This window comes from Heterocephalus glaber, unplaced genomic scaffold (assembly GCF_053883595.1).
Source record: "Heterocephalus glaber isolate CG9 unplaced genomic scaffold, H.glaber_assembly_v1.0 deba00001457, whole genome shotgun sequence".
NCBI classification, from domain to species: domain Eukaryota; kingdom Metazoa; phylum Chordata; class Mammalia; order Rodentia; family Bathyergidae; genus Heterocephalus; species Heterocephalus glaber.
The window spans coordinates 1,292,535-1,318,128 of NW_028258305.1; the positions used below are offsets into that span (position 1 = coordinate 1,292,535).

Here is a 25,594-nt window from a genome sequence, read left to right on the forward strand (position 1 = left end):
TTGTTAAGCTGCACCTGAACATAGACACAGATGAAAATATAGTAGTTAAGGGTTCTCAGATTGGATTTTGTGTGTCTGTGTGTGTTTATGTGTGTGTGTGCGTATAATCCAAGTGCAGCAATATTATGACACAGGATATAGTTGTGTCCGTCTGTAATTCAATTCTAGCATATATAACTACTTTCCTTCACACACACACACACACACACACACACTGTCCCATATATAATGTGCTTTTTGAAACTAATAAAACGAATTAGCACAGAGACTGAGTACAGTAACCATGGAATTGTTTTAGCCTGATCTCTTAATCCATTTAGGCTGCTATGAAACATGCCTTAGATGGGATAATTTACAAACAACAGAAATTTATAACTCAGGTCTGGAGATTGGAAGTCCAAGGTCCAGGCATCAGCAGATATGGTGTCTGGTGAAAGCTCACTCCCAGCGTCATGATGACACTTTCTTGCGACATCCTCGCAAGGCAAACAGGCAGGCAAGCTTCCTCAGGCCCTTTTTAAAGGGCACTAATCACATCCCTGAGATTATCTCCTAAAAAGCTTCACCTCTTAATACTACTGGGGAGCATGTCTCGACATAGACATTTTGAGGGAAACACAAACATTCAGAGCATAGCACTTGATTCTTCTGAATGATAGCCAAGCCCATGATGTATGTACTTGGGCTCATTTTCCCATTTCCAAAAGAGAGGTAATAATACTTGCCCTATGACCAACATGCTTAGGTTCATCAATCTGAAGTAATAACTGCAGAATCCATAATAATATTGGAAGTACTAGAACCTTAAAATATATAGTAAGTATATTTTTAAATAAAAATATCTACAATTTACTATCTATATGTGACTGACAGTCTTGTGTTTATATTATCTCCTGTGATTCTACAAGCACCATAAAGTGGCTGGCTCCAAGTCACTTGGCTCATGATCAGCAGATGTACAAATATAGACCCATCAGATTCCATACTTGTAGCCTTTGTACATATATATCAGCAATGAAACCTTCCCATTTACTTTTACTAATTCCATTTTAAGACACTGCATTTTATGGTTCTGAAGATATTATCCCTAATGATGTGGCCCAGCATCGGTATTACTTCCTGTTTGAAAAGTAATTTGTTTTCTCCATTTCCACTTTCTCATTTAATTCTTATAACACTGGGAAAGCAGCACTTTGATCCCCATAATAAAAACTGAAACACAGAAGTGTTAAGCACTTTGCATGAAGACACAAATAAGTGGCTTGGTGAGGTTTTAAGCAGGAATCATCTTACTTCAAGCCCAATACTTTTCAAAACACAGGTGGAAATTGGTGTAAGACTGTGAGTTTGCTGAACAAAAGACTGAAAGGAAACAAATAAAATTTCCAAAAAGATTTTTCAAATAACTACAAAAACTCTTTCCACTACCTATCCATCAAACCAACATTAACAACAAGTTTACTGTGTACCCTTTCAACCTTTTAAAAGGGCTAATAAGATACTTTAGATTTTATATGCTTTTAAAATTTTTCATTGTTTAAAAATATTACAGTTACTATTTGAAATTAGATTTGTTTCTCTCTACCCTCATCCCAGGTAATTATATGGATCTAATTGCTTTAAGGCATAGAAGAATTTATATAGTGCTGGGTTTAAAACAAGGGAAATAATTTAATTCAATAAATATTTATGCAGCACCTACTATGTGCCAGGCACTCTTGTGTACAAGCTGGGGACACAGCAATGAACAAAAGAGACAAAAATCTCACCCTTAGGCTGCCACGGTTTCTCGCCACCCACTATTATCATAGAGTTTTAGCACATGTATTTGCCAATGTAACATATAATTCATTACTTAATTGTTGCACAATATTCTATGATATGCTATATGAGGATTTATTCTACTATTTCTTTATTGGTTGACATTGCATTCTGATTTGATTTTTGCAACCAGTATTGCAGTAAACATCAGTATATATATACATCAGAGGCAGAGGGGGGGATATTATTTCTAAAGAAAATCAGTCTAACCTGGGCGAATAAAAACTTTCAGGCCCATCCCTTCCTAGCGTTCTCAGGAATCCGCTCCTGCTTTTTTCCCAGGTGTGCTCACGGGCTCTGGTACTATCCACCTGGGTGGTGCTGAAGCAGACACTTGCTCTGCGTCCTCTGAAGTCATTCCCAGCCCCAATACACTTGGTGTATGTCTCCTTGCCTCCCCCAATCACCAGCTGATAAGCAACCTCTACCACAAAGACTCTCAAATCACGCTTGATAGGCAAATTTGAACTCTGTGGTGTGGCATGAGGTTTCTCATCAACAATCCTCTGGCCCATCCTTCCTCTTGGCCCGTGTCACCAGGTCTGCCTTAGGCACAAGCTAGTTACCTTTTACAGGGTTAATAGCTCATCCTCTGAGATCTGTGTAAATATATGTGATTAATTACACTGTGTCATTCTTGATTCAAGATGTGTGTCAAGCTACACACCTACAAGAAAGTGTAGCTCCTTGAACAGAATTTTTTTCTCTCCGTACATTCCTAATCCAATGTGGCTCGCAGTGCCCATTAGTTGAAATCGCGTCTTCCCTGTGCCTTGGAAAGACTCTCATTTCCTGAATTTTAAATCACTAGCTAGCAGATTCCTACCCACTTCCCGTTTTCCTTTCCCCTCTCAGCCTCCTCCGGCCTGGCTGGGCCCGATCCGCCAGCGGTAGAATCCACATCCCCTCTGACCGAGGCAGTGTCCAGCTTGGGAGGATCTTGCTCCTAGGTGTAGCAGTTGCTGGGCCCCAGGCCCTGCCCCGTCCCCATCTTCTCCTCCCGCCCTTGCTGTTTGTTCTAGGAGGAGCCTAAATGACCGCTTCCCCTGTTGGAGGGGATTGTGGTGCGTAAACAGGATTAACTCTCTCGCCCCCAGCTGTGCTGACTGGCGCTGCGGCCTGAGAGTCCGGAGCAGCCCCGGAGGGCAATGGGACAACTGGTGGCCCCGGAGCTGTCTCTGGAGCCCGTTTTGCTGCCGGCTGCTGGGGGGGGCCACAGCCTCCGGGGCTGCCAAACAGAAGCCCCAAAGGACGGCAGCGACCGCTCCTAGCTGCTGCCTCCCTGCCACCCCCTCCTGGTCCCTCCCCGCCAGTCCTCTCCGCCCACCGCGCTCCGGCTGCCCGCTCGAAGCCCCGCTGTCCTCCGCCCCGCGGAGCCGCCGCGCCAGCCTCTCGCCCAGCCATGGGGGACCTGCCTGGCCTCGTGCGCCTCTCCATCGCGCTCCGCATCCAGCCCAACGACGGGCCTGTCTTCTACAAGGTGGATGGGCAGCGCTTCGGCCAGAACCGCACCATCAAGCTGCTCACTGGCTCCTCATACAAGGTGGAGGTGAAGATCAAGCCCGCCACGCTGCAGGTCGAGTGAGTCCGGGGCGCGCCGTGGCTGCCGGCGGGGAGGAGTGGGGTGCGGGCGCGGACCCCGGGACAGCTGAGCCTCACCGGGCCCTCTGGTCTCGCGCCGCGCGCCCAGCGGGCCAGGGGTGGGGGAAGAGCTCCCAGTCCCGCTTGGTCCTCTCCTGTCTTATGTTTGTACTACTCTGTTCCCCTTTCCCCCACCATCGCAGTGACCTTAGGGGGTCCGTTTAAATCAGCTACAAGAAGCCCTGGGCGGGGTGGCGGGCGGGGGTCCTTGTAAATTTCCTTTCCGTTCAGCTACGGGCTCTGAAGCGCAGCTGGTCGGGTGGGGCAGATGGGAGAAGGTCGCCAAGGGGTTCACCTACCGCAATACCAGCCCTCCTGGCTCTGTCCTGGCATCCCGCCGGCTTCTACCGGTTTCTACCTGCAAGACTGGAGGAGGAAATACGGCTGAGGAATGAGATGTAAAGGCGGGGGATGGGTGGCTTGGGGGGCTCCCTGAGGGACGTCTCCACTCTTCTTTCAACCCTTAGGAGGCGGGGACCCTGGGCTGGAGCTGCAGGCACAAGTCAGAGGCCATGGCCTCAGCTCAGGCCTAGTTTCACAATTTTATGTCTTCCCTACTTTTCTTTTCTGCTCGAGTTGTCTGTTCGGTCCAGTGATGTTGCCTGGGATGAACAGCATCCTCACACACAAGAGGCTGTTTTTGGTTTGTTACAGGCAGGGATTACCTCTTCCCAGCTACCAGGAGATGAGGCACCTGTGAACCCCTGGCAAGAAAGTCAGTGAGGAGCGGTGCAGTAGCTGTAGGGGTAGGGGAAAATCCATGGGTGGGTCCATTACCTGGTCTGTAAGGAGAAAATAAACCAACATTTATGGTATCCACTAAGTACTGTGGGAGGAGAGGATTTTGAATCCATTAATACTTTGATAGTTTGTTTTAATGTAGTAAACGTGTGTTAGCCTTCTATGCAAGGACCCAGAACTATACAGGGAGGGTTCCTGGTGCTTTGGTCCATCTATTTGGCAGCAGCCCCACAAGTCCATGTACCCTTGCCCTCGCATCACCCAGTGTTACCAACATGAGCGTATATTCTAGGGTTTTTCTTTCCCTTCTTTCCCGGCAGCCTCTTCCCCTCACCCATCTGTTCTATCTGCCATTTCCTTTAGGGTAATTCTCTAAATCTCAAGTTAGTCGAAACCCAGATTTAATGACAAAGATTTTTTTTCTAGTTACACTTTAGTTTTATGAAGGATTTCTCTACAAGAAACCCAAAGTATAAATAATTTAAAGAGCAAAAATAAAAAATAAGAGGAAACAAGGAGATAGACTTTTTGCAAATGGGCCAGGAATGTAGAGATGGAAAGAGTGGTGGGGAAAGGGAAGTGAAGAGGATTAAGATATGATATATACATGGACCAACTCCCCAAGATGAATATATTTATTACCTATCACAAACAGGTACTGATTAAAAAAAAAAAGAATTTCTAGATGCCCCAATCCAGTAGTTCTGACCTTAGTGTATGTCAGAATCACCTGGAGGGCTTAAGACATAGATGACTGGGGTCCTCCCTGGAGTTTCTAGTTTCCTGTGCTAGGTTGAGGCCTAAAGGTTTATGTCCTGATAGGTGAGGCTGATACTGCTGGGTCAGGGACTCTGCATTAAGAACAACTAACCTAAAAGAGGATTGATGCCTGTGAGAATTTCTGGTGGTGTGACAGACTTGAAAAAGAGTTTCATCAAATCATAGAACTTGTAATTGTTGGAACAGAAAAAACAAGTCACTAGAGAGCTAATCACTGGTTCTTGACCTTACCTCCACATAAGAATTACCTAGATACATTTAAAATAAATTTACCAGCGCCAAACTACATCCCAGACCAGTGAATCCTAGTCTCTGGGATTTGAGATGAAACTGGGTATAGGTCAATTTTTAATAGCTCCACAGATTATTTTGCTGAGTAAAGAGGAGAAACACTGATAGCATCCACCTCAGCCTCATAGAGGTATTTTACATGAGAATACTGAGGTCAGTACAAAGAGATGAAGTAGTTGGTATGGTCACGTGACTGGTTAGTTGTAGAACTCTATCCTCCTGAACTTTCAGAACTTTCTACCTTACCACAATGTCTCCCTTACCCAGACCCTGTAGGTTTGCAGCCTAGAATTATGGTCCAAACCAGGACAGGGCACCCAAGCTAATCCCTACCAGATATAGTCAACTGAAGTCCATTTGCAGGAACATTTCCATTGGTGGTGTGCTTGTCCCACTGGAGCTGAAGTGTAAAGAACCTGATGGAGATAGAGTTGTTTATACGGGCGCATATGACACAGAAGGTGTGGCCCCAACCAAGAGTGGAGAACGACAACCCATCCAGATCACCATGCCGGTAAGGCTGGGTTGGGAGATTGGTGGTGTATTTCATGGAAAATGGAAGCATTAGGAGGAAAAATATCACATCTTTAAGAAAAGGTGTATTGGAGCCAATTGCGGTGGAAGTGAGATGGAATTTCCTTCATGGATCTGCAGGAGAAATAACTGTTCTCTTCTATGACAGACTGACCCTATAGAATAGATGCTTAAAGTCACCAGGCAAATGATTCTGAAGAGAGTACCCATACTGCCATTTTCCCTTTTATATTCTACATCAGGACTGATTTAGATAATTGACCCTTCACAGTCTCTAATTCCAAGTAACCTACAGTGTTTCAGCTTTGAAAAAGTTGATTTGTTGAATGACATTTTGCTACTTGCATCTACTCTAAATAGAGATTAAAAAGTGACTAGCCATAGAAAATAATAAACCCCTCAGTATCAAGTGCTACCAAGATATAATACAGCCATCCCTGAGTATCCATGGGGCATTGTCTCCAGAGCCCCCTGCAGATACCAAAATCTGCAGATATTCAAAGCCTTTAGAAACGTGGCATGGTATTTACATATAACCTATGTTTGTTTCTGGTGATACCTAATATAATACAAATGGTATTGCTACTAGAAGCAGAATTCTAACACAGCAAGGTGCTACACCACAAGAAACTGGCAATACACCTTGATTCTTTGTGTCTTTGATGAATGATCTCAAACAAGGCACATAGGCCATCATATAGAGTATAGGTAGAGTTTTTTGCAAAATGATAGATTTTCAGAGAGAGAGGGAGAAAATAAAACTTCAAACATGAGGGTGGGAAAGTGACAAAATGACAGTTGTACTGAATGAGGTCACAGGTTATGTTTATGTGATTTTTTTTGAGACAAGGTCTCATTATGTAGTTCAGGCTGGCCTTGAAGTCATTATGAAGCTCAAGACAGCCTTGAACTCATGCTGATCCTCAGCTATCCCCCTGCTTCAGCCTTCCAAGTAAACGGGATTACAGGGATGGGCCACTAAGCCTCGCCATTGATATGATTAACTGAGTCTTTCAAAGAATATCTTTCTTTCCTCCAAAGTCATTGTTGTTATACAAATAAAATGGGTTGTGTTTACCTACTTCAAAGAGCAGTGGGTCCCTAGGTACAACTCTGTAGGTGGGTGTGTCTCCTTAATTTGTTTTGAGGTCTTTCAAAGCCTTCATTCATGATCTGGACTTTACTTGGCTCCAGGACCTTATCAGCACACTTAGAGGATGTTATATTCCCTGAGCTTAAAGTTTAAAAGCACAAGCTTGAGTGGAATCTTATCTATAGTTAATGATTCAAGAAAGCGAAGGAGGAAAAACCATGTCATCTTGACTTTTCAGTTAGCCCCCAGTCACCTGTCTCTAGGGCTGCTAATGACTAACTGTCTGCCTAACAGTATGTCAATAGTTGTTATGTTGTATTGCCTAGGGAATAATGACAAGAAAAAAGTCTGTACATATTCAGTACAGACACAATTTTTATTTTCTGAATGTTTTCAATAGAAGGTCAGATGTCCATTGATGCAGATTGGCCATTGATACAGAGGGCCATTCAGGGCAATCTGTGTGTTATGAGATGATATTTATAGCAAAGTAATATTGATTGAACAAAACGTCAAATTGATAAAAGGTTAAAGACATAGAATTAACTATATGTACAATACAATAGATAGTGAAGTAAGCCAAAACACAGAAAAAGAAAACTTCACCTACACTGCTGCTGTAAAAACTGAACAGCCTTGCCGGGGCTTTAGCTCAGTGGTTCTACTGCCTGCCTCACAAGCACAAGGACCGGAGTTTGATCTCCGGTACCAAAAAAAACCAAAAACTGAACAGTCTTTTCTCTCTGCATGAACAACCTTGAAGCCAGGCACAGTGCTGGTGCACACCTGTAATCCCAGCTACACTGGAGGCTGAAACAGGAGGATCACATAATTGAGGTCACCCTGAGCAACTTACTGAACCCTGTCTCAAAAATTAAAAAGATCTGGGGATGTAGCTCAGTGGTAGAGTGCTTCCCTAGCATGCAAGATTCACCTCTCCCCCCACCACCAAAACAAACAAAACCATTTGAATTGTCTCCCCTCTAGATTTGTAAGGGAGATCACAAATGTTCACAAATACCACAAGCATAAAAATCTCCTTAGGAGTTTATTTAAAATGCCAGTCTTAGTTTCCATCTCCAGTGATTTTAGGAAAGGTACAAAGTGAGCCCAAAGAAATTGGATTCTCAACATGCTTACCAGAGAATTGGTCCTGAGGAAGATGGTCTGTGGAATGAACTTTGAGATCTAAGACCTAATCTTTCCAGTACTTGAAAACCTTAAGATTTCCAAGATATAAAGGGAGAGAAGGGGGAGAGGAAATAAAAAGACTTAAGATGCATTATGTTCTAAGGCATTTTTTTATATGACATCTAAGAAAGCTAGGCAATTTATACTCATATCATCTGCATTTAAATGATACATGTCCCTATACAGTTGGTATAAGAAAACACTTTAAAATATCTTTAATTTCATAGGTAGAATGTTTTAATGTTTATATCTTTAGTGACTGCTAAAATTTGAAATATTCATATTTTTATTTTCTATTTGCATTTCCTTTGTAGATTAATGTCCATTGCTTTTATACTATGTGTCTTACTGGTTTTTAAAAATTAAATTAGAAATAGTCATCTGTTTTATTACATCTTGAGTGTGCTCATCCTTTATCATTTGAAATTTACCCTTATTTACAATATAAATTTTAAATGTTTCGCACTTAGGATCCATCCAGCTTAGAAAGTCTTCCCTAACATATGCAACTGTACTTGTATGTTTTCATCTGAACTTTCATGGATTCATTTTTTTGATTTTAGATGAATTAGATTTAAATATTTTTTATTTCACAGTTTCCTTTTGGAGTATATTTGTTCATAATGTCCTAAAACAATTTTTAAAATAATCTATTCTTGGGCAGGGTATTTAGCTCAGTGGTTCCTCCACCTGCCTCAAAAGCTCAAGGTCCCAAGTTCAATTCCCAGTACCAAAATAAAAAAATCTATTCTTCTCCAGTGTTCATTTTCATAGTAATTTCTTTAAATATAGTTCTCCATTATCTAATCTAGTTCACTGATTCTTATGCCAGTTCTTATGCCAATTTTGAATTATTTTAAATACATTTTTAATAATATATATTCATGTATTTATAACTGACCACCTTATTGAACTTGCTTACCAAAATTTTGCAGTTAATTATCTAGGATGTTTAGATAGTCATAACCTGCATGTAACTGTGTCATTTTCTGATTATTTTTTAGACTCATTGTATCATCTAATAGTTCTAGAAAAATGTTGACTATTAGTGATGGTAAGGAGTGTCTTGCTTCCTGAGTTTCTCTCTTGGGTACAATGTTAGCTTCAGATGTTTATTGTGTTAAACCAGTAATGTTCTTGTTTACTAACAGGCTTTTTTTTTAATTGGGAGGTTTGTTGAATTTTATCTAATTCTTTTTCCCTGGATGGAGAAAATTTATCTTCTTTGATATATTAATGAGTTGCATTATGCAATGATACACTTTCAAATACTAAACTACTCTTCAATTCCTAAAATAAGCTCTACATAAACATGATGTATTATTTTTGGTATCTCACTAAATTCAATGTGCTACTATTATATTTAGTATTGTTAGATTAGTTTTTTATTTGCTCGTTTTATCAGCAAATATTTGAGGATTTCCTCTACATTGGGCTCTGAGAGAAGAGTGGTAAACAAAATAAATATCCCTTGCTTCACAAACCTTGTCATGAAGAGGGTGGAAACATATTTTATATATGATTATCAATAAAGAGATAAATAATTACTATAATAAAAAGTGTAGTAAAAAAGTAATAGTGCCCTTGGAGCATATGCCAGGGCTCTTATCTTAGTTCAAGACTTGGGAAATGGCTTTCTTGAGAAGGAAATAAAGGGGGCCGGGATTTAGCTCAGTGGTGCTGCCACCTGCCTGGCAAGCACAAGGTCTGAAGTTCGAACCAGGGTACCAAAAAAAAAAAAAAAAAAGGAAGAAGAAGGAAATAAAGGCTGAGTAACAGTTAAGAGGGCAGAGGAGACTCAGGGAAAGAGGAGCTGCAAAAGTCAAGAGCTGGGGGGACGGCATTTGTTCTAATGGAGGAGAGAAGCCCAGCGAGATTCTCTCTGACAAGGCTAGAGAGGTTAGTAGGGGTTAGACGTTCTAGGATGCTGTGTATGGCATGGATATGGGTGAGTGTTTCCCTCAAAGGTTCATGTACTAGAACCTTGGTCCCTAGTGTTGAAAAAACTTTAAGACATGGGGCCTAGTGCTAGGTAATTAGGTCACAGGGCACTGCCTTGGAAGGGACTGATGTGATCTCACAGAGTTCTTTCAGGAGTGGTTTGTTATAAAGCAAAGCCACTCCAAGTGCTTGGCCCCTTCTGCATGTTGCCATTACCCTTTCCACCAGAGGGATTCCAACTAGGGCCAAACAGATGGAACTATCTGAACTTAGATTTTCAACCTTTTAAACTGTGATATAAATAAATCTCTTTTCTTTATAAAGTACCCACCATCAGGTATTCTGCTATAGCAGCACAAAACTAATATAGAAGACCTTTCTTTTTTGATTTATCCTAATACCTATACGAATTTATTGAAAGTTTTTAAATAACTCTGATGTAAGATTTACATACATAGCTGCACCAACTTGAAATGTAAGTACAACTGCTGACTGCTCTCCATAGAGACAGAGAACATTTCCAGCACCCTGAAAATTCCCTTATGCTCATTTGTATTCAGTGCTGCCAACTCTAGCCCAACCTGAGCTTGCTGTCTCAATGTTACTTTTAACTATTCAAAATTGTTATGTAAATAAAATGACAATGTTGTCTAAATTCTTTCACTTAATATAATGTTCTTGAGGATCATTTATGTTGTTGCATTTATCCATAATTGGTTTCTTTTATCACTGGATAACACATATTACATATATTTATCCTTGTACCATAAATGGACACCTTGGTTGTTCTGAGCTTTTGGTATTATGAATAAAGTATCATTGAACATTTCGATATGAGTCTCATTGTGAACATAGGTTTTCATTTCCCTTGAGTAAATACTTAAGAGAATTGCTAAGTCACAGGGTAAGTGTATGTTTATATAAGAAATGTTCAGACTGTTGTACAATTTTTTATTTTCACCAACAAAGTATGAGAATTTTAGTTGTTTTACATATTCAATATATGCCAATCTTTTAAATTTGGAAATGCAAAAGACCTAGAAGGTCCAACCGAATTTTTTTTGTTGTTGTACCAGGGATCAGACTCAGGACCTTGTGCTTGCAAGGCAGGCAGTGGCACCACTGAGCTAAATCCCTGGCCCCCAACAGAATTTTGTTTCATGATCTCTACTATAGTGTTTACATAAGGACTTCAGTTTTGTATTTAAAAGAAATTCTTGGGGGAGGGGCAAAAATTGTTTGTCATTCTTTGCATTTTTGTCTGGATTCTAGAATGAACTTGTGAATTTCTATAAAAATTGGCATATTAAGTTCACATTAAATTTATAGGTCAGCCAGGCATAGTGGCATGTACAGTCCTACTACTTGGGAAACTGAGGAAGGAGGATCATTTGAGCTCAGAAGTTTGAAGCCAACCTAGGCAACATAGCAAGAACATTTCACCAAAAAAATCCTTGGTCAATTTGGAGAGATATGACATCTTAATATTGATGTCAAAACTCTACAAATTGACATCTTAATATTGAGTCTTCTAATCCACAAATACAATATCTCTATTTAGATCTTTAATTTTCTCTGCATTGTTACAATATTCAGATATATTTTGTTGAATTTGTCATTAGTTATTTCATATTTTTGACTACTTCTATAAGTGAAATTGTTCTTACTGATGATACAGTATATGGGAAAAATTAGTTTTTGTATATTGATCTTGAATCCTGAGATCTTACTAACTTCATTAATTAATCCAACTATCTTTTTTTTGTAAAATGCCTAGGATTTTCTACATATGCGGTTAATGTCATCTATAAATAAAAACAGTTTTTCTCCTTTCTCAACCTACATTCCTTTTAAATTTTATGGCCAGATTATGATGGCTAGGGTCTCAGAATGATGCCAAATAGAAATTAAAACAGTAGACTTCTTGGTCCCTTAGCTATACGGAGAAACCATTCAGTTTTTCAACAACAGGTAAAATGTTTGCTGCATAGTTTACATTATAAATCTTTTTAGAAAGTTAAGGAAGATTCTTGCTAGTTTACTAAAGAGTTATCCTGATGTTATAAAATATTTTCAACTTTTTCTGTCTCTTGAGATTATCATCGTTTTCTTCTTTTTTTAAATAGGTTACATCGATTTATTTTCAGTGTTAAAATAACTTTGAATTCCCAGGATAACTACTACTTAGTCATGGTACATTTTTCTGTATGTGTGGCTGGATTTGAATCATTAATTATTTTTGGAATTTTTACATCTATGCCTCTGGAAGAGATTAGTCTGTGTTTTTCTTATATTTATCTTGTTTCAGTATCAAGTTAATGCTGGCTGCATAAAATGATTTGGAAAGTGTTAATATTTTCTAGAATATTTTGTGTAGGATGTATCTTATTCCTTATGCTGCATAGAATCCACCATTGAAGGCACACATTGTACTTTATTTGAGGGCTTCTGACAAATTCAATTTTCTTCATATTAGAATATCCACATTTTATTTCTTTTTCTTTTTCTTTTTCTTTTTTGACACAATCTTGATATGTATGTCAGGCTGGTCTTGAGCTAACTATATAGCCCACGCTAGCCTCAAACTCGTGATGATCCCCCTGCCTCAGCCTCCCAAGTACTGGGATTTCAAGCATGTGCCACCACAACTATCCCCATACTTTATTTCTTGAGCTTTTATAAATTGCCTTTAAAGTAATTCATTTCAACTAAGTTATCAGATCAAAGTATGTCTCACTTATTCCCTGCTCAGTCTAGCTAGAGATTTATTGGCTTTTCCAAAATTGTAGCTTTGTTTTACATGCTTGTTCTTCATTTTTCTATTTCATTTGTTTTCTGGTCCTATTTGTTTCCTTTCTTTTTCTGTTAAAATTTTTAATTGAGGTATAATACATATACAGTAAAATTATCCCTTTCTATACTATAGAGTTCTTTCTGGTTTCCACTAATTTGGCTGTGATGTGCCTAAGTGTGTTTTTTCTTTGTATCTTTCCTTCCTGGAAAACATTGAATTAATTTTTTTCTTTTTTTTTGGTTTTTGGGAGGTTTTTTTTTTTAGACATGATCTCACTATGTAGCTCAGACTGCCCTTGAGCTCACAGCAGTCCTCCTTCCTCAGATTCCCTAGTACTAGAATTACAGGCATGCACCACCATGCCCAGCTAAATTTCTTAAATTTAGAAAAAGTTTTCACGAGGGCCAGGGATTTAGCTCAGTGGTTCCTCTGCCTGCTTTGCAAGCACAAGGACCCGGGTTTGATCCCCGGTACCAAAAACAAAAAACAAACAAACAAAAAAGTTTTCACAAAATATGGATTATTTTAACCATTATTTTGTGAAATAGTTTTGTACTTCTAAATGCATACATTTTACTTTCTTTAAAGGGTTTTAAATACAAATACAGTTTTCTTACTTTTGTCTATCCACATTTTTTTTTTCTTTTTTTGGTACCAGGGAGCGAACTCGGGACCTTGCACTTGCAAGGCAGGCGCTGGAACCACTGAGCTAAATCCCCGGCCTATCCACATTTTATTTTTTTGAATTTTTGTAACTTGCCTTTGAAGTATTTCACTTCAGTTGTCAAATTTATTGGCATCTTTTTCAAAATAATCTTTTGTTCTATTTTCCCTTTAGGACCCAAAACAAACCTATGTCAGGAAGTTTGGTATTACCCCTCCAGTCTTTGAGGTTCTGTTCAGTTTTCTTCTTCTTTTTATTTTAATGGATACTTAGATACTTTTTTATGCATCCTTAAGCTTACTAATTCTTTCTTCTGCTATATCATACTTAAATTTCTAACAATTTTTAGCTCCAGAATTTCTTGATATTTTTTATAGTTTCAATTGCTCATAATCCCTTATCCGTTTGTTTATAGAGCCCATGTTTTTCTTTATTCCTCTGAGCATATTTATAATTGCTGGTTTAAAATCTTTGATAGCCAGGGATTTAGCTCAGTGGTTTTGCCACCTGCTACACAAGTGCAAGGACCCAAGTTTGATCCCTGGTAACAAAAAAAAAAAAAGAAAAAAAAAAGAGAGATGTAAAACCTTTGATAAATCCAATATCTGGTTCCATTTACAGTAAGCTGCTATACACTGACTCTTTTCCTGGATATGAAATGCACTTTCCTATGTCATTACATATCTAATAATTTGGGGGTATAAACTAAACATTGTGGATAATATTGACTATAGTTTCTACCTCTTCTTTTTGGTGCAGGTTGGATATTCCTTATCCAAAATATTTAAGACTAGCAGTACTTCAGAGTTCAAAGTTTTTCAAATTTTGGAATATTTGCATACACTTTACCTGTTGAGCATCTCTAATCTGAAAACACAATATCTAAAATGTCCAAAAACCCCAACTTTTTAAAGTATTATATTGGTGCTCAAAAAGTGTCAGATTTCACAGAATTTCCAATTTTTGGATTAGGGTTGTTCAACCTGTATTACTGCCTTTTTTATATTCTATCTACCTGGACACAAAACTCTGTCTTCCTGGCACTGTGCAGCACCTGATATCTCTGCTCAGTTTTTCTGTTTGTTTGTTTGTTTATTTTATCTTTTTGTTACTTAGCATAAAGTCTGCCAAAATTTCCCCAAGAAAGTCAGAGCCAAAAATAAAGGTATTTGGGGGAAATATCATTAACATTTCATTTAGTCCCTGATTTTTGCCTTTTAGGAATTTTATTGTGTCTATAGTATTTTTACTAAGGAAAATATTTCAAAAATTTCAAAATGTATTTTCAGACTTCTAAGAATATAAATATCTTTTTTACATCAGACAGGCAATGTACTTATGTCGTAACAAGGTCTGAGAGAGGCATGTAAATATTGATAGACCATTTCAAAAGGAATTTAAAACTACATCCTTAAATAAGTTTAGAAACATTTTCACTGAATTACATTTTGCCAGTAGCCTCTCAAGTGCTGTGAAAATTTAAAAAGTAACTGTGTGTAGGAACAACTCCCAGCTAAAAGCTCTTTAATGTTCCATGTAAAGTCTTTTGGTTTGTTTTTTGTTTGGATTTAGAAGTCAGATCTAGAAAGCCCTTTTGTTTTCTGATTTTTGAGAAACTGAATTTCTCTCCTTTTTTAATGAAGAGAGCAATTTAACAGAGTTTTTGTCAAACTGTGTCCTGGACTCTCAAGGCTCCCTGAGTTACTTCAGGGCCTGTCGAAAGAAGAAGGATGGGGCAAGCCACTCTTGGTTATCTAGTCACTATAATATTGCCTTATATAGCTTGTGACGAAAAACAATATACTATTCTTTTGTTTTCCAGTACTGGAGATTGAACCTGGGACCTTTACTAAACTATATCCCCAGATCTTTTATAATTTTTATGAGGAGACATAGGCTGGCTAAGTCGCTACATTGACTACCAGGCTCCAGTGTGATCCTCTTGCTTCAGCCTCTCTGAGTGTTGGAATTACACACATGTGCTACTATACCCGGCTACAAATTTTTTTGACATGGACAACCAGCTTAGAATCAAATCTAAGTTCAAACAAAGCATTATGTTTAATAAGTCTACATTACTTTCCATGTCATTATTTTTATTTGTGTATTTTTATTTTATGTAAAATGCTAAACATTATCTCAAATCCTTTTTGAAATGATGGACAGTATAACTACATAAATTATGGTTGAATGAGGTGGAAAAGTTAAATCACATAAGACCTAAAATTACCCAAAAAAAATCAAAATAGGCTGTCAACTGTGGAAAAATAATGTTCTCAATTTAAAATAGAATTATAAAGTAAAAATAAACGTAAGTGTGATTATGTTTCTATAAAATGGAAAAATTAAATAAAGCAAGAGAAAAATATGACACTTTACCTTAAGAGATTTTGATGTTTTAAAAAAATCTTCAAGAGAAATATTAATAAAATATGAAGAACACTGTCCACAGAAGAAATAAAATTAGCATTCTTGAAAATTATGATGAAAAGTAAAGTAGAAAATCTATTTTGAAAGTAATATCCAATGATGTAATAATTATAATAAGGCCTTCTTTATTGCTGGTCACATTGTAAAATGGTATGTATAATGCTTTGAAAAAAATAACACTATGGCCATTTGTGGTAGCAACCATATAGATGCATTTCTTTTAACCAAAAAATTTCACTCCTGTTGAGATAGATACAAATGTAAAATTATTTATTAGAGAATTTTTACAATGGGGTCAATCAACACATCTAATATCTCTAATTGTCATGATATGTTAGAGGCCTGTGTCACTATTAGACTTGTGACAATAAGGGCTGGGATGTAGCTCAGTGGTAGGGCACTTGCCTGGCATGTGTGAAACCTCAAGTTCCATCTCAGCTACCAAAACAAAAAAAAGTAACAATATGTAGTTGGACAACCTAATTATAATTTTTCAACTTTTGATATGAGTATTCCAACAGTAAAAGGCATATATGTGGAAAGTAACCTGAAAACGAACTGAATGAAAATGTAGGGATTTACTGTTGCTTTAAAAATTTCTCAAATTTCTGACCCTTAGTATTTCATCTTTTTTTTTAAATCATGTAAATCTTCTAAGTCTCTGGGGGTACATTCCTAGACTTCCCCTGGGTGTCCAACCAAAAAGAAATCCTACAGGGATTTGCTCACCTTCAGTCTTTTTTCACCTTAAATGGCAGTTTCTGAGCCTGACTTTCTTCAAAAAATCACTACTGTTACATCCTGAAGGGTAAGTTTGTAGTCTTTATAGTATGTTAAAACTGAAAGTAACCTTAGAAATCAGACGGTACAAACCACTTATATTCTGTATGGAAAAAACAGGCCCACTAAGTTAAAGTGTGTCTGGGACCCACAGTTAATTGCAGAGGTAGGTAGTGACCTACTTTCCTGACTCACTTCTAATTCTGACTTTCTTGACTTCCTCAGGCACCCCACTGGTGATGTTTCCCTTGATGAACTATGTAAATTTAAATAATCCAGGCCCTTCGCTCTTTAATTACAGGTAATTGGATATACCTGGACATATCAAGATTGTCTATAAGAAGATGGTGTCTATAATGCAATATTTTATACTTAAGCTTGAAGTATTAGCAACTTTAAAATGTCCTAGTGGAGTATGAAAGACTACTGAAGGATCACCACTAGCTCAAATGAAAATTTGAACTTAACATTAGAGTTGCTGTCTTGATCAGAAACCCTTCTCTAGTTTTAATCATTTTCTTTATAATCAGCCTATTACAGATACAATACAAATAGATGGGTGATTCTCAAGCCAAAAACTGTGCAATCATTGGGAGCAATAATCACCTGCTTCTAGATATAAACATTTGTGTGAGAGCCTAGGCTTACAGCTAGGGCTGAGGATCTGTAACTTATGGTTTACAGACATATACTGAAAATTGGTTAATAACTTAAGGTTTTCCAGCCTTTTTGCAGATTCCTGGATAGGCAAGCAAGGGGTATAACAAGAACACCTTTCTCTTGATGACAAACTCTAAACCATATAAGAAATCCTCTTGCTTTAATCAAAACAGTGTAGAAATCCTCACTTTACAGGCTCAATTAGAAAAAAGATTTGAATCAAGTCCTTTCTAAATGGTTTGAATTAATCCTCCCTGCCCCACCAGTGTTTTGTTTACACCCGGTGCTGAAGAAGTATAAATGCATCCTGTTAAAACCAGAGGGCCAGCGGGAAATGGTGGCCTCGGGAAGTTACAGCAGCGGTGCTTCCCTCAACCAGTATGGCTCCAGAAAGAAGTAAGAAAGTCTTTCCTGCCCTCTGAGCACTTGGAAGAAAAGATACAGTCTCACTTAATGATAGAGTTACATTCTGAGAAATCCATCATTAGGTGATTTCATCATTGTACAAACACCACAGAGAATACTTAACAAAAACTACAGTGGTTGTGATGTCATTAGCAATATATGTAGCCATATATCATTGACTGAATTATTATGTGACACATGGTTTTTCTCCTTTATTCTGTTAATATGGGACATTTTCAAATACCAAGTAATCCTTAACTCAAAGAATAAACTCCTCTTTGTCTTGATGTATTATCCTTAGTATGTATCACTTGGTTTAATTTACTATTTCCAGCAAATAGAAATGATAAGCAAATTTTACATATAGATCCATGAGGATATTTTTGTCTGTCTTTTTCCTTTCTTTGTGTTATCTTTGTCAGGTTTTGGTATTGGAGGTATAACTGTGGGAGAGCACTTGCCTAGCAAGTGTGAGGCTCTGGGTTCAATCCCTAGTACTAGGAGAAAAAAAGTACTCTGGGGCTTCTATGACAAATCCTTATGAGACTGGGGCTGGGGATTTAGCTCAGTGGTTCTGGCACCTGCCTCACAAGCACAGGGTTCCAAGTTTGATCCTCGGTACCACAAAAAAAAACCCAAAAAAACTGCTTTACTTCAAAGGCTTATGAGACTATGGAAAACTAGTTAAAATAAGCTCTTTTTTTTTTTTGGTATGGGAGACTGAATAAAATAAGCTCTTTGATGGCAACAAATGAGTCTCCTCAGAATTGGGATATGATCTCCTCCATATTCGTTGTGAAATAAAAGCATACCTAGGCTTGCAACTTATGGGACACTATGGCAAGTACAATACCCAGGAAGAATCGGTCTTAGCTCAGCATGCTATAACATAATATTATAGATTGAGTGGCTTAAACATTTATTTTTCACAGCTCTAGAGGCTGGGAAATTAAAAAAAAAAAAACAGTGCACTAGCAGATTGAATGAGTGGGTCTTCCTGGTCTTCCTCTTCTTAGGTCATAGACAGCTGCTTTCTTGCTGTATCCTCACATGGCAGAGAACAAGAACAGATTACCTCTCTCACATACCTTCTTTCAAGGGCACTAATCCCATTTATGAGGGCTCCACCCTCATCACTGAGTTACTTCCCAAAGGCCCCACCTCTAAATATTATCACACTGGAAATTTAGGTTTCAACCTATGAGTTGTGGGGAGAGGGAGAGCATATAAATATTCAATCCATAGGAAATCCTAAAATGATTCTACATGTGATGATTCATGTAAGTTCTCAGGAAGAAAAAAGAAAAATTATCCACTGACTTTTGGCCTTTTTACTTATATAAACAGTTTGGTACAGTGATAATAGCTTCTAGCAAGGAATTAGGACACAAATTCTCATTCTGGTCCTATAATGAGCTGGCTATGAAGACTAGACCTCAGGCAAAATGTTTTAACCTCTGTAAATTTTTGTTTTTTCATCCATAAAATGGAGATTAAAAAAATAGGCACAAGATCAAAGTGGAATGATGTGGGTGAATGTATCATGTAGACTGCCTGTACAAATGTACAGAATTCCACTCAAGTATAAATTGCATCGCCCAGAGCCTGCCTGGGTAAATTTTCCTTGGAAGGGGGCTGATGGCCTGGGAGGAAATAGACTGTAAAGGTGCTTCTGTTCTTTAAGAAGAATATCAGCTTTTGATACCCTATCTGTTCTTATCCAGATGAGGAGAAATTTTGAGCTCTAGGTATAAGACACCTGGGAAGTAGAACTCCAAAAGAAAGAATAGAAAGAAGGTTAATTGGAGGTATAAACAGCTAAGGTATGGGAGAGAGGAAGAATACATACACAGTGAGCAGCAGTTAAGTTCCACGTAACCATAGAACTAAAGAGAACAACATTAACTAAACAACATTAACTGAAGAGAAATCAAAACTGAAATGCAGCTACCTAAACATCTCATATCTTTAGCTATGACTTGTGGTCAGCATGGTTGTATTTTGGTCTCTTGTGCTACTAAGAATTGTTAGATTGAGACTTTCATACTTTTAACTTTTTTCAGACATAAAAAACCTTAAGTTTTTTTCTTGCCTGTGGTCATAATCATCTTAGGTTTTTTAATGGCCAACTTCTATTTATTTCAAAGAAGATCTCAGTGTTGTTTCTTACCTAGTAGGGTTTCGGATTGCTGTTTCTCTCAAAAGGTTATCTGGTGTTTGATAAATGTGTTTACAATAAAATACTCTTTAATTGAAATTTTAATTAAGTTTTAAAATTCAGTTGCACTTAAATTTTTTGCAGTTTCTTGTGCTGGTTAATGATAATACTAAGCCTTTAAAAGTCTCAATGAATTGTAAAATTAGCTTTCATTTATTCATACTACCACTACATTATTATGGACAAAACTATAATTTTATTAGCTGTCATGGCTGCCTTAATATCTTGAATTGATTCAAAACATTTATGTTTCATGGTCATTTGGACTTTCAGGAAAGCCAGAGGTCGCACAGTGCCAAAACTGGTGAATAAGGTGGATGAGGATACACCATAAATGTTTTTATGAGTCTCCCTTTCCTTTGGATGGTACTCAGCAGTAACATTCACCATATTTTTTACCGTACCTTGTAAAGACACTCAAAAAGAGGACTTTCAGAACTACTTCAGAAACTGGCAAAAATGATGGGATAAGTATGTTTGAAGTGGGAGGGAGATTAATGGCAATGGGTCTTTTACAGTAATAATTTTTTTAAATTTTAAACATTCACCATATATACTATGCATATCCATATCCATATCCATATATGAATTGTTCTAGTCTCTTTCCTGTTTACATTATTCTAGCCATTTTCTCACATCAACATTTCTACCTTCCTTTTTAATGGCCATGTAAATCCATCATACAGATATGCCACAATTTTTCAAAATAATTTTTTAATGTTGGATGCTTAGGTTGCTTCTGGCAAGAAATTTTAAAACTTTTTACTAAGTTGATGATTGAACAGTATGCCTGTAACTAAGTTTGTATTTCTTTAATTAGTAATTACATTTGAATGTTTTTAGGATGCTAGCCATTTTTTAATGATCTGTGTTCAAGGCTTTTATCTAAATATTCTTAATAGTTCTTATTAATTATTCTAATCTTTTATGTTAAGAATAGCAACTGCTTGGTAAAACTTGTAAATGTAATTTTGGCCTAATTCATTCCTGATGTAAAAATTAATCATTAAATTTTAAAAATACATATAGCATATAGAAGAAAATAAAATATTCCATCAGTTTCCAACATTAACAGATATTATTTAAATTGAAATAGTATTACACATTCATAATGGTTCTCTGCTTAGTTCATATGACAATATAAAATAATTAAAAATTAAATTTCAATTTTTCTTTACTTTAAACTTTATAATGTCCTTTTTAAGGTGATACTTCATGTTACTTTATGATGTTCTTAAGATAAATTACAAGGGATGGAATTGCTGGACCCTCATACACTCACTTTAACTGAATGGAAATTACCCTTTCAAAGGCTATACAGTTCAGTTCCTATTAGTGGTGTTTAGAACACCTGTATCCCAAAATGGATATTTCTGTTTTTCTTACTCAGTTTTGTTGTATAGTTTACATGTAATAAATGTATGCATTTAAAATATATAATTCAGTGAGTGTCAACCAATATGCATCCAGGTATCCACCACCTTGATCCAGATACTGAATGCTTCCATAAGCCACAAAAGGTTCCTCCTCCACATTTGCATCATTCCTTCCATCCCAGGTCATAAGTAACCATGGGTGTTTCCAGTCAGTCTGGATTGTATTGTATAATTACACAAAAGTTTACATAGATGGAATCATATACAATGTCTTCTCTGAGGTCTGGATCCTTGCTCAGTATGTCTTTGAGACCCATCCTTGTTGTTGCCTGAGTCAGCATGTCTTTTTTATAGTTAAGTAAAATGCCATTTTATAAATATACTAAAACTTGCCCATCACCAAATAAATAAACATTTGAGTTAATTCCAATCTGGGGATATTATGAAAAGAGCTGCTATGTTTGTATGTAGAGGTCTTTAAGCCACGACTCTCTAAAAAAGAGATTCTTTATTTTCATACATGGGAGGTTGGCCTAGAGGTACTACTGTTTCACATCAAGCAAATTTTCCAAAGGAAATCCCAGATCTTGTTTGGGGATCAAATTAGAGGCTGAGGCAATAGTGCAGGATATAATTTTGAGAGCATCTTGGAAAGCTATCTGGGAAGCACCTGATTCCCCTCCTCCTGTATCAGTTGCAAAGCAGAAGCTCCTATTGCTCATTGCCCTTCTTCTCTCCATGTCTCCTGGCTCCAGACAAGTCTAAGAATCCTGCCAAGTCAGTCCCTGTCCCTTCCCATGACAGGAGGGTCATAGAAGAAAATAACAACAGTCATCATGCTGTTTAATGCCAGATCCCCTAAATAGCTCCAGAAGGTGGTGGCAGGGTCAGGCAACCCCACAGTCCACTTGAACATCTGCCCAGTGGCCTCTAGAGTATTCTGTGCCCTCTTCTCAGCTACAAGAGAAATGTATCCTTGTGCCTCAGGAGAATTCTGGGCAGTGATTTGCCTAGCCTATCTTCTAGAAGTAGAATGCAAACTTCTTAGGAGCAAGAATCATGACTTATATAAAACTTTATATGTGCAAGGTACATACTAGATACACAAATATGATATAGGGTAAAGAAATATATATAAACCTGAGGAGTGAGCATGGACTTTTGACTTATAAAAACGCAATTTTTCATCAAGTGGGGTCTTTAACAATCCCATACTTCAGTAAAGTATTTGTGGTTGGCTCCTCAAGTCAAATATCTTTCCCTGGAATGGTAGAAGGACCATTGTGTCTTACGTTTAGATGTGTTATACAGATGTTATCTTGTACCACTGTCTTCTGAAGGAGAAACCAAAAGACAGCAGTAAACATCATTCTCTCTCTTCTCTTCCCTGTGCCCCTTTTAGGGTAGGGACCATTTTGGAGTCAAGTCTAAAACTGAGATTCTTAGAATGATTTTCAGAAAATTAAACTTGGAAAACAGATAAACTTGGGAGTTGTTTTTGTTAAAAAGCAATAGGACAGCACATGCAGACAGATTTTCAGGAAAATATCTCCAGGAATAAAGGAAGATGGGTCATGAAAGGAAAGGGCTAAACTTTGCAGACCTAAAGAGTCTTGCCTGGATATGCATGCTTATCAAGCACCCTGTCACTGACTTTCACTCTCATCTACTGAGCTTTTCATTGGGCATCTTTCTCTTCCCTCAGTTCATGAACATTGGGACCTTCGAAACAGTGTGGCAAGTCAAGTTCTACAATTACCACAAGCGAGACCACTGCCAGTGGGGAAGCCCCTTCTCTGTCATTGAGTATGAATGCAAGCCCAATGAGACGCGCAGTCTCATGTGGGTGAACAAGGAGTCCTTCCTCTGAAGATGGCTTTTTCTGATGTTGCTGGACAAGCTCTCCAGAAACCTACTTTTAGATAAACCAGCACAAGCCTTCACCAAGGCACATTACACCATGGCTGCTTCCCATCTGGAATCAATGACCTACTAGCCCTGATTATTTCCAAAGTGTAATTCCCCTCTGATACAGTACTCCTGATGTAAAAGATTGTGAAGCACTACCCCCAAAAATGCTTGTTCTTATTTTCTGTGCTGGTGTTCCTGCACCCAGTCGTGCTCGGTCATCTTGTTGACCGCTTGTGACTGGAGCTCAGTGGAACTGACAGGCTTGTCTTGTACTGAGGGTTCCACTAAGTGACTACTGTGATTTGTTTCCAAAATGAGTAATCCACCCTTTTTTTGTCCATTGTTAAATTTTTTAAAATAGCAATGTGTTTGGGTCCTCCCATTTGTGGTATGGTGATGTGTACCATGCAGTGTTGGTCAGCTTTCAAAGCAGACTTTGTGAAAATGGGATACAAACTGCAGGGAACAGGACTCAAATGCTGTTCTCCCTATGAACAGCTCAGCTTTTCAGGGAATAAGAATGACAAAAGGATAAATATGTTAGAAGTATTTGTAATATGTGAATACTCCTTCGAGTAACTGAAGGTTTTGTACTATGGTGTACTGGAAAAGGGACAAAAGCCTTGCTGTGGACCACTGAAAAGCAAAGTGACAGTCATAGGGCCACCCCTTTGGCAAGCTCAACCTAGTGTTCAAATGTCCATATCAATGGCCTCCCTACATTCCCCTTCACTTGAACTTTGTTAAACTGTGTATGGGTCTGTAATAAACTTTTGATATTTCTTAATAAAGACATTGAAAATCATGCCCTTACTTGGATTCTTAATTTGGGCAATAGCTGTCTAGCAGTGGACCTCTGCTGCAGGTCAGTCAACTTGGATCTTTCTGCTGCAGGGCAAGGGAAATGTACAGTACTTAGCGGAGAAGTCCCTTACTTATTTAACAGGACTGTTCCTGCCAGCTTTAACAAGGTAGCACAGACCCAGGCATTTGGTAGGCAGTCAAAAAGTGCTTGTCCCTATTCTCCATTCCTCCTGTGGTGACCACTTTCCATTAGCTGACTACACAGCAGTGTAGTAGGAGACCATGGAGCTGTGACAGGCCATGGACACCAGGCCTGAGACCTCCTTACCTTCTCTCAGGGCAATGCACAGTACCTGGCATAAAGTTGCCTGTGATCCATGTAGTTTCATAAGAGGAAAAGGAGCTTCCTCTCAAAAGGAATATCCTACTTTCCAACAATGTAATATTCACTTGGGTAGCACAAACCCTACTATGTTGGAAAAAGTTGTCTGGCGATTAGCTTTTTGTTTGTGTTTTGGTACCTGTAAATCTTTCATGCTAGAATATGCAAGATTAATGGAAGCATTTTTGAAGAATTAGTTATTATAGAACCGAATTTGGAAGGATGGCAGTAAAAACTCTACCTCTAAGTATCCTGCCTGCAGTGAGGCTGTACTACCACCAGAGAACAGCAATGCCTTGACTTTGAGCTAATAAAGTGTTTCTCAACTAGCTCATTTAATTATTTGAAAATGACAGCAGCTATTTTGACTGCCACTAACCCATTCCTATTTAACATATTTTTAAAACCAACATTCAATTATTTAGACATTGAGAGATTTAAAACAGTGGATTTACTACAAAGACTTCAGTTTTCTTCCAGAATTCCAGAATATCCAATAGGAATACAGGTCAATTAGAGGGTTAAAAAATGAGAGAACTATGCATTTTAATCCATGTAAGCATTTGACCAATAAATAATTTCATTTGTGAACAAGCTGTTTCATGCCAGTGGCTCATCTCTCAGAGCTTTAGTATTTGTTTTGAGGGGTGGAAACAATACCATGACTTTTGCAATATTCTTCACTTTGAGTTTGAGGTGAGTCAAGACAGGACTGGTGGAACTGTAGCCTGGTATAACTGCACACACCCTCCCACAGAGGAACAGGAAGTGGAGCCCCATGGGAGAGGCTGTGTCTGAGTCCCACTAATACCCTAAGTGGTTGCTTCACATTTCTACATTCCAGTTTGCCTGTCTCTGCACCAAGGTGATTTCCAAACTCCTCTAACATTTACGGTTTGGTGGACAATTTAAAAATGCCTGTACTTTATGAAACACTATACTACTTTAAATAAAGAAGGGTGTGTGTGTGTGTGTGTTTCCTTGGGGCCAGAGGAAGGTTGAATCAACAGAGATGGGGAAGAGATGGAGATGAAGTAACAGGAAATCTTAACAGCTAATCTCCCACATTAAGTGACCGCTCCTGGCATATACTGTTCTACTTATGATTGGATTTCAGCCCAATTTCTCTGGCTACTT

At 38.1% G+C, this 25,594-nt stretch overlaps 2 protein-coding genes across 2 annotated transcripts in view; one reads left to right on the forward strand and one right to left on the reverse strand.

Moving 5' to 3' along the window:
• The window catches only part of Plek (pleckstrin), a 91,724-nt gene extending 87,860 nt beyond the window's left edge, over positions 1–3,864 (reverse strand). The window contains exon 1 of the mRNA XM_087216272.1: positions 3,762–3,864. The gene's annotated coding sequence lies outside the window, so the exon portion shown is untranslated. The remainder of the gene's footprint in view (positions 1–3,761) is intronic.
• Cnrip1 (cannabinoid receptor interacting protein 1) lies at positions 2,666–24,076 on the forward strand. The gene is made up of 3 exons (XM_004849942.4): positions 2,666–3,402; positions 5,638–5,788; positions 23,066–24,076. Exons 1-3 carry the CDS (start codon positions 3,224–3,226, stop codon positions 23,228–23,230), a joined length of 495 nt encoding a protein of 164 aa, XP_004849999.1. The 5' UTR covers positions 2,666–3,223; the 3' UTR covers positions 23,231–24,076.
• The last annotated feature ends 1,518 nt before the right edge of the window (positions 24,077–25,594 follow it).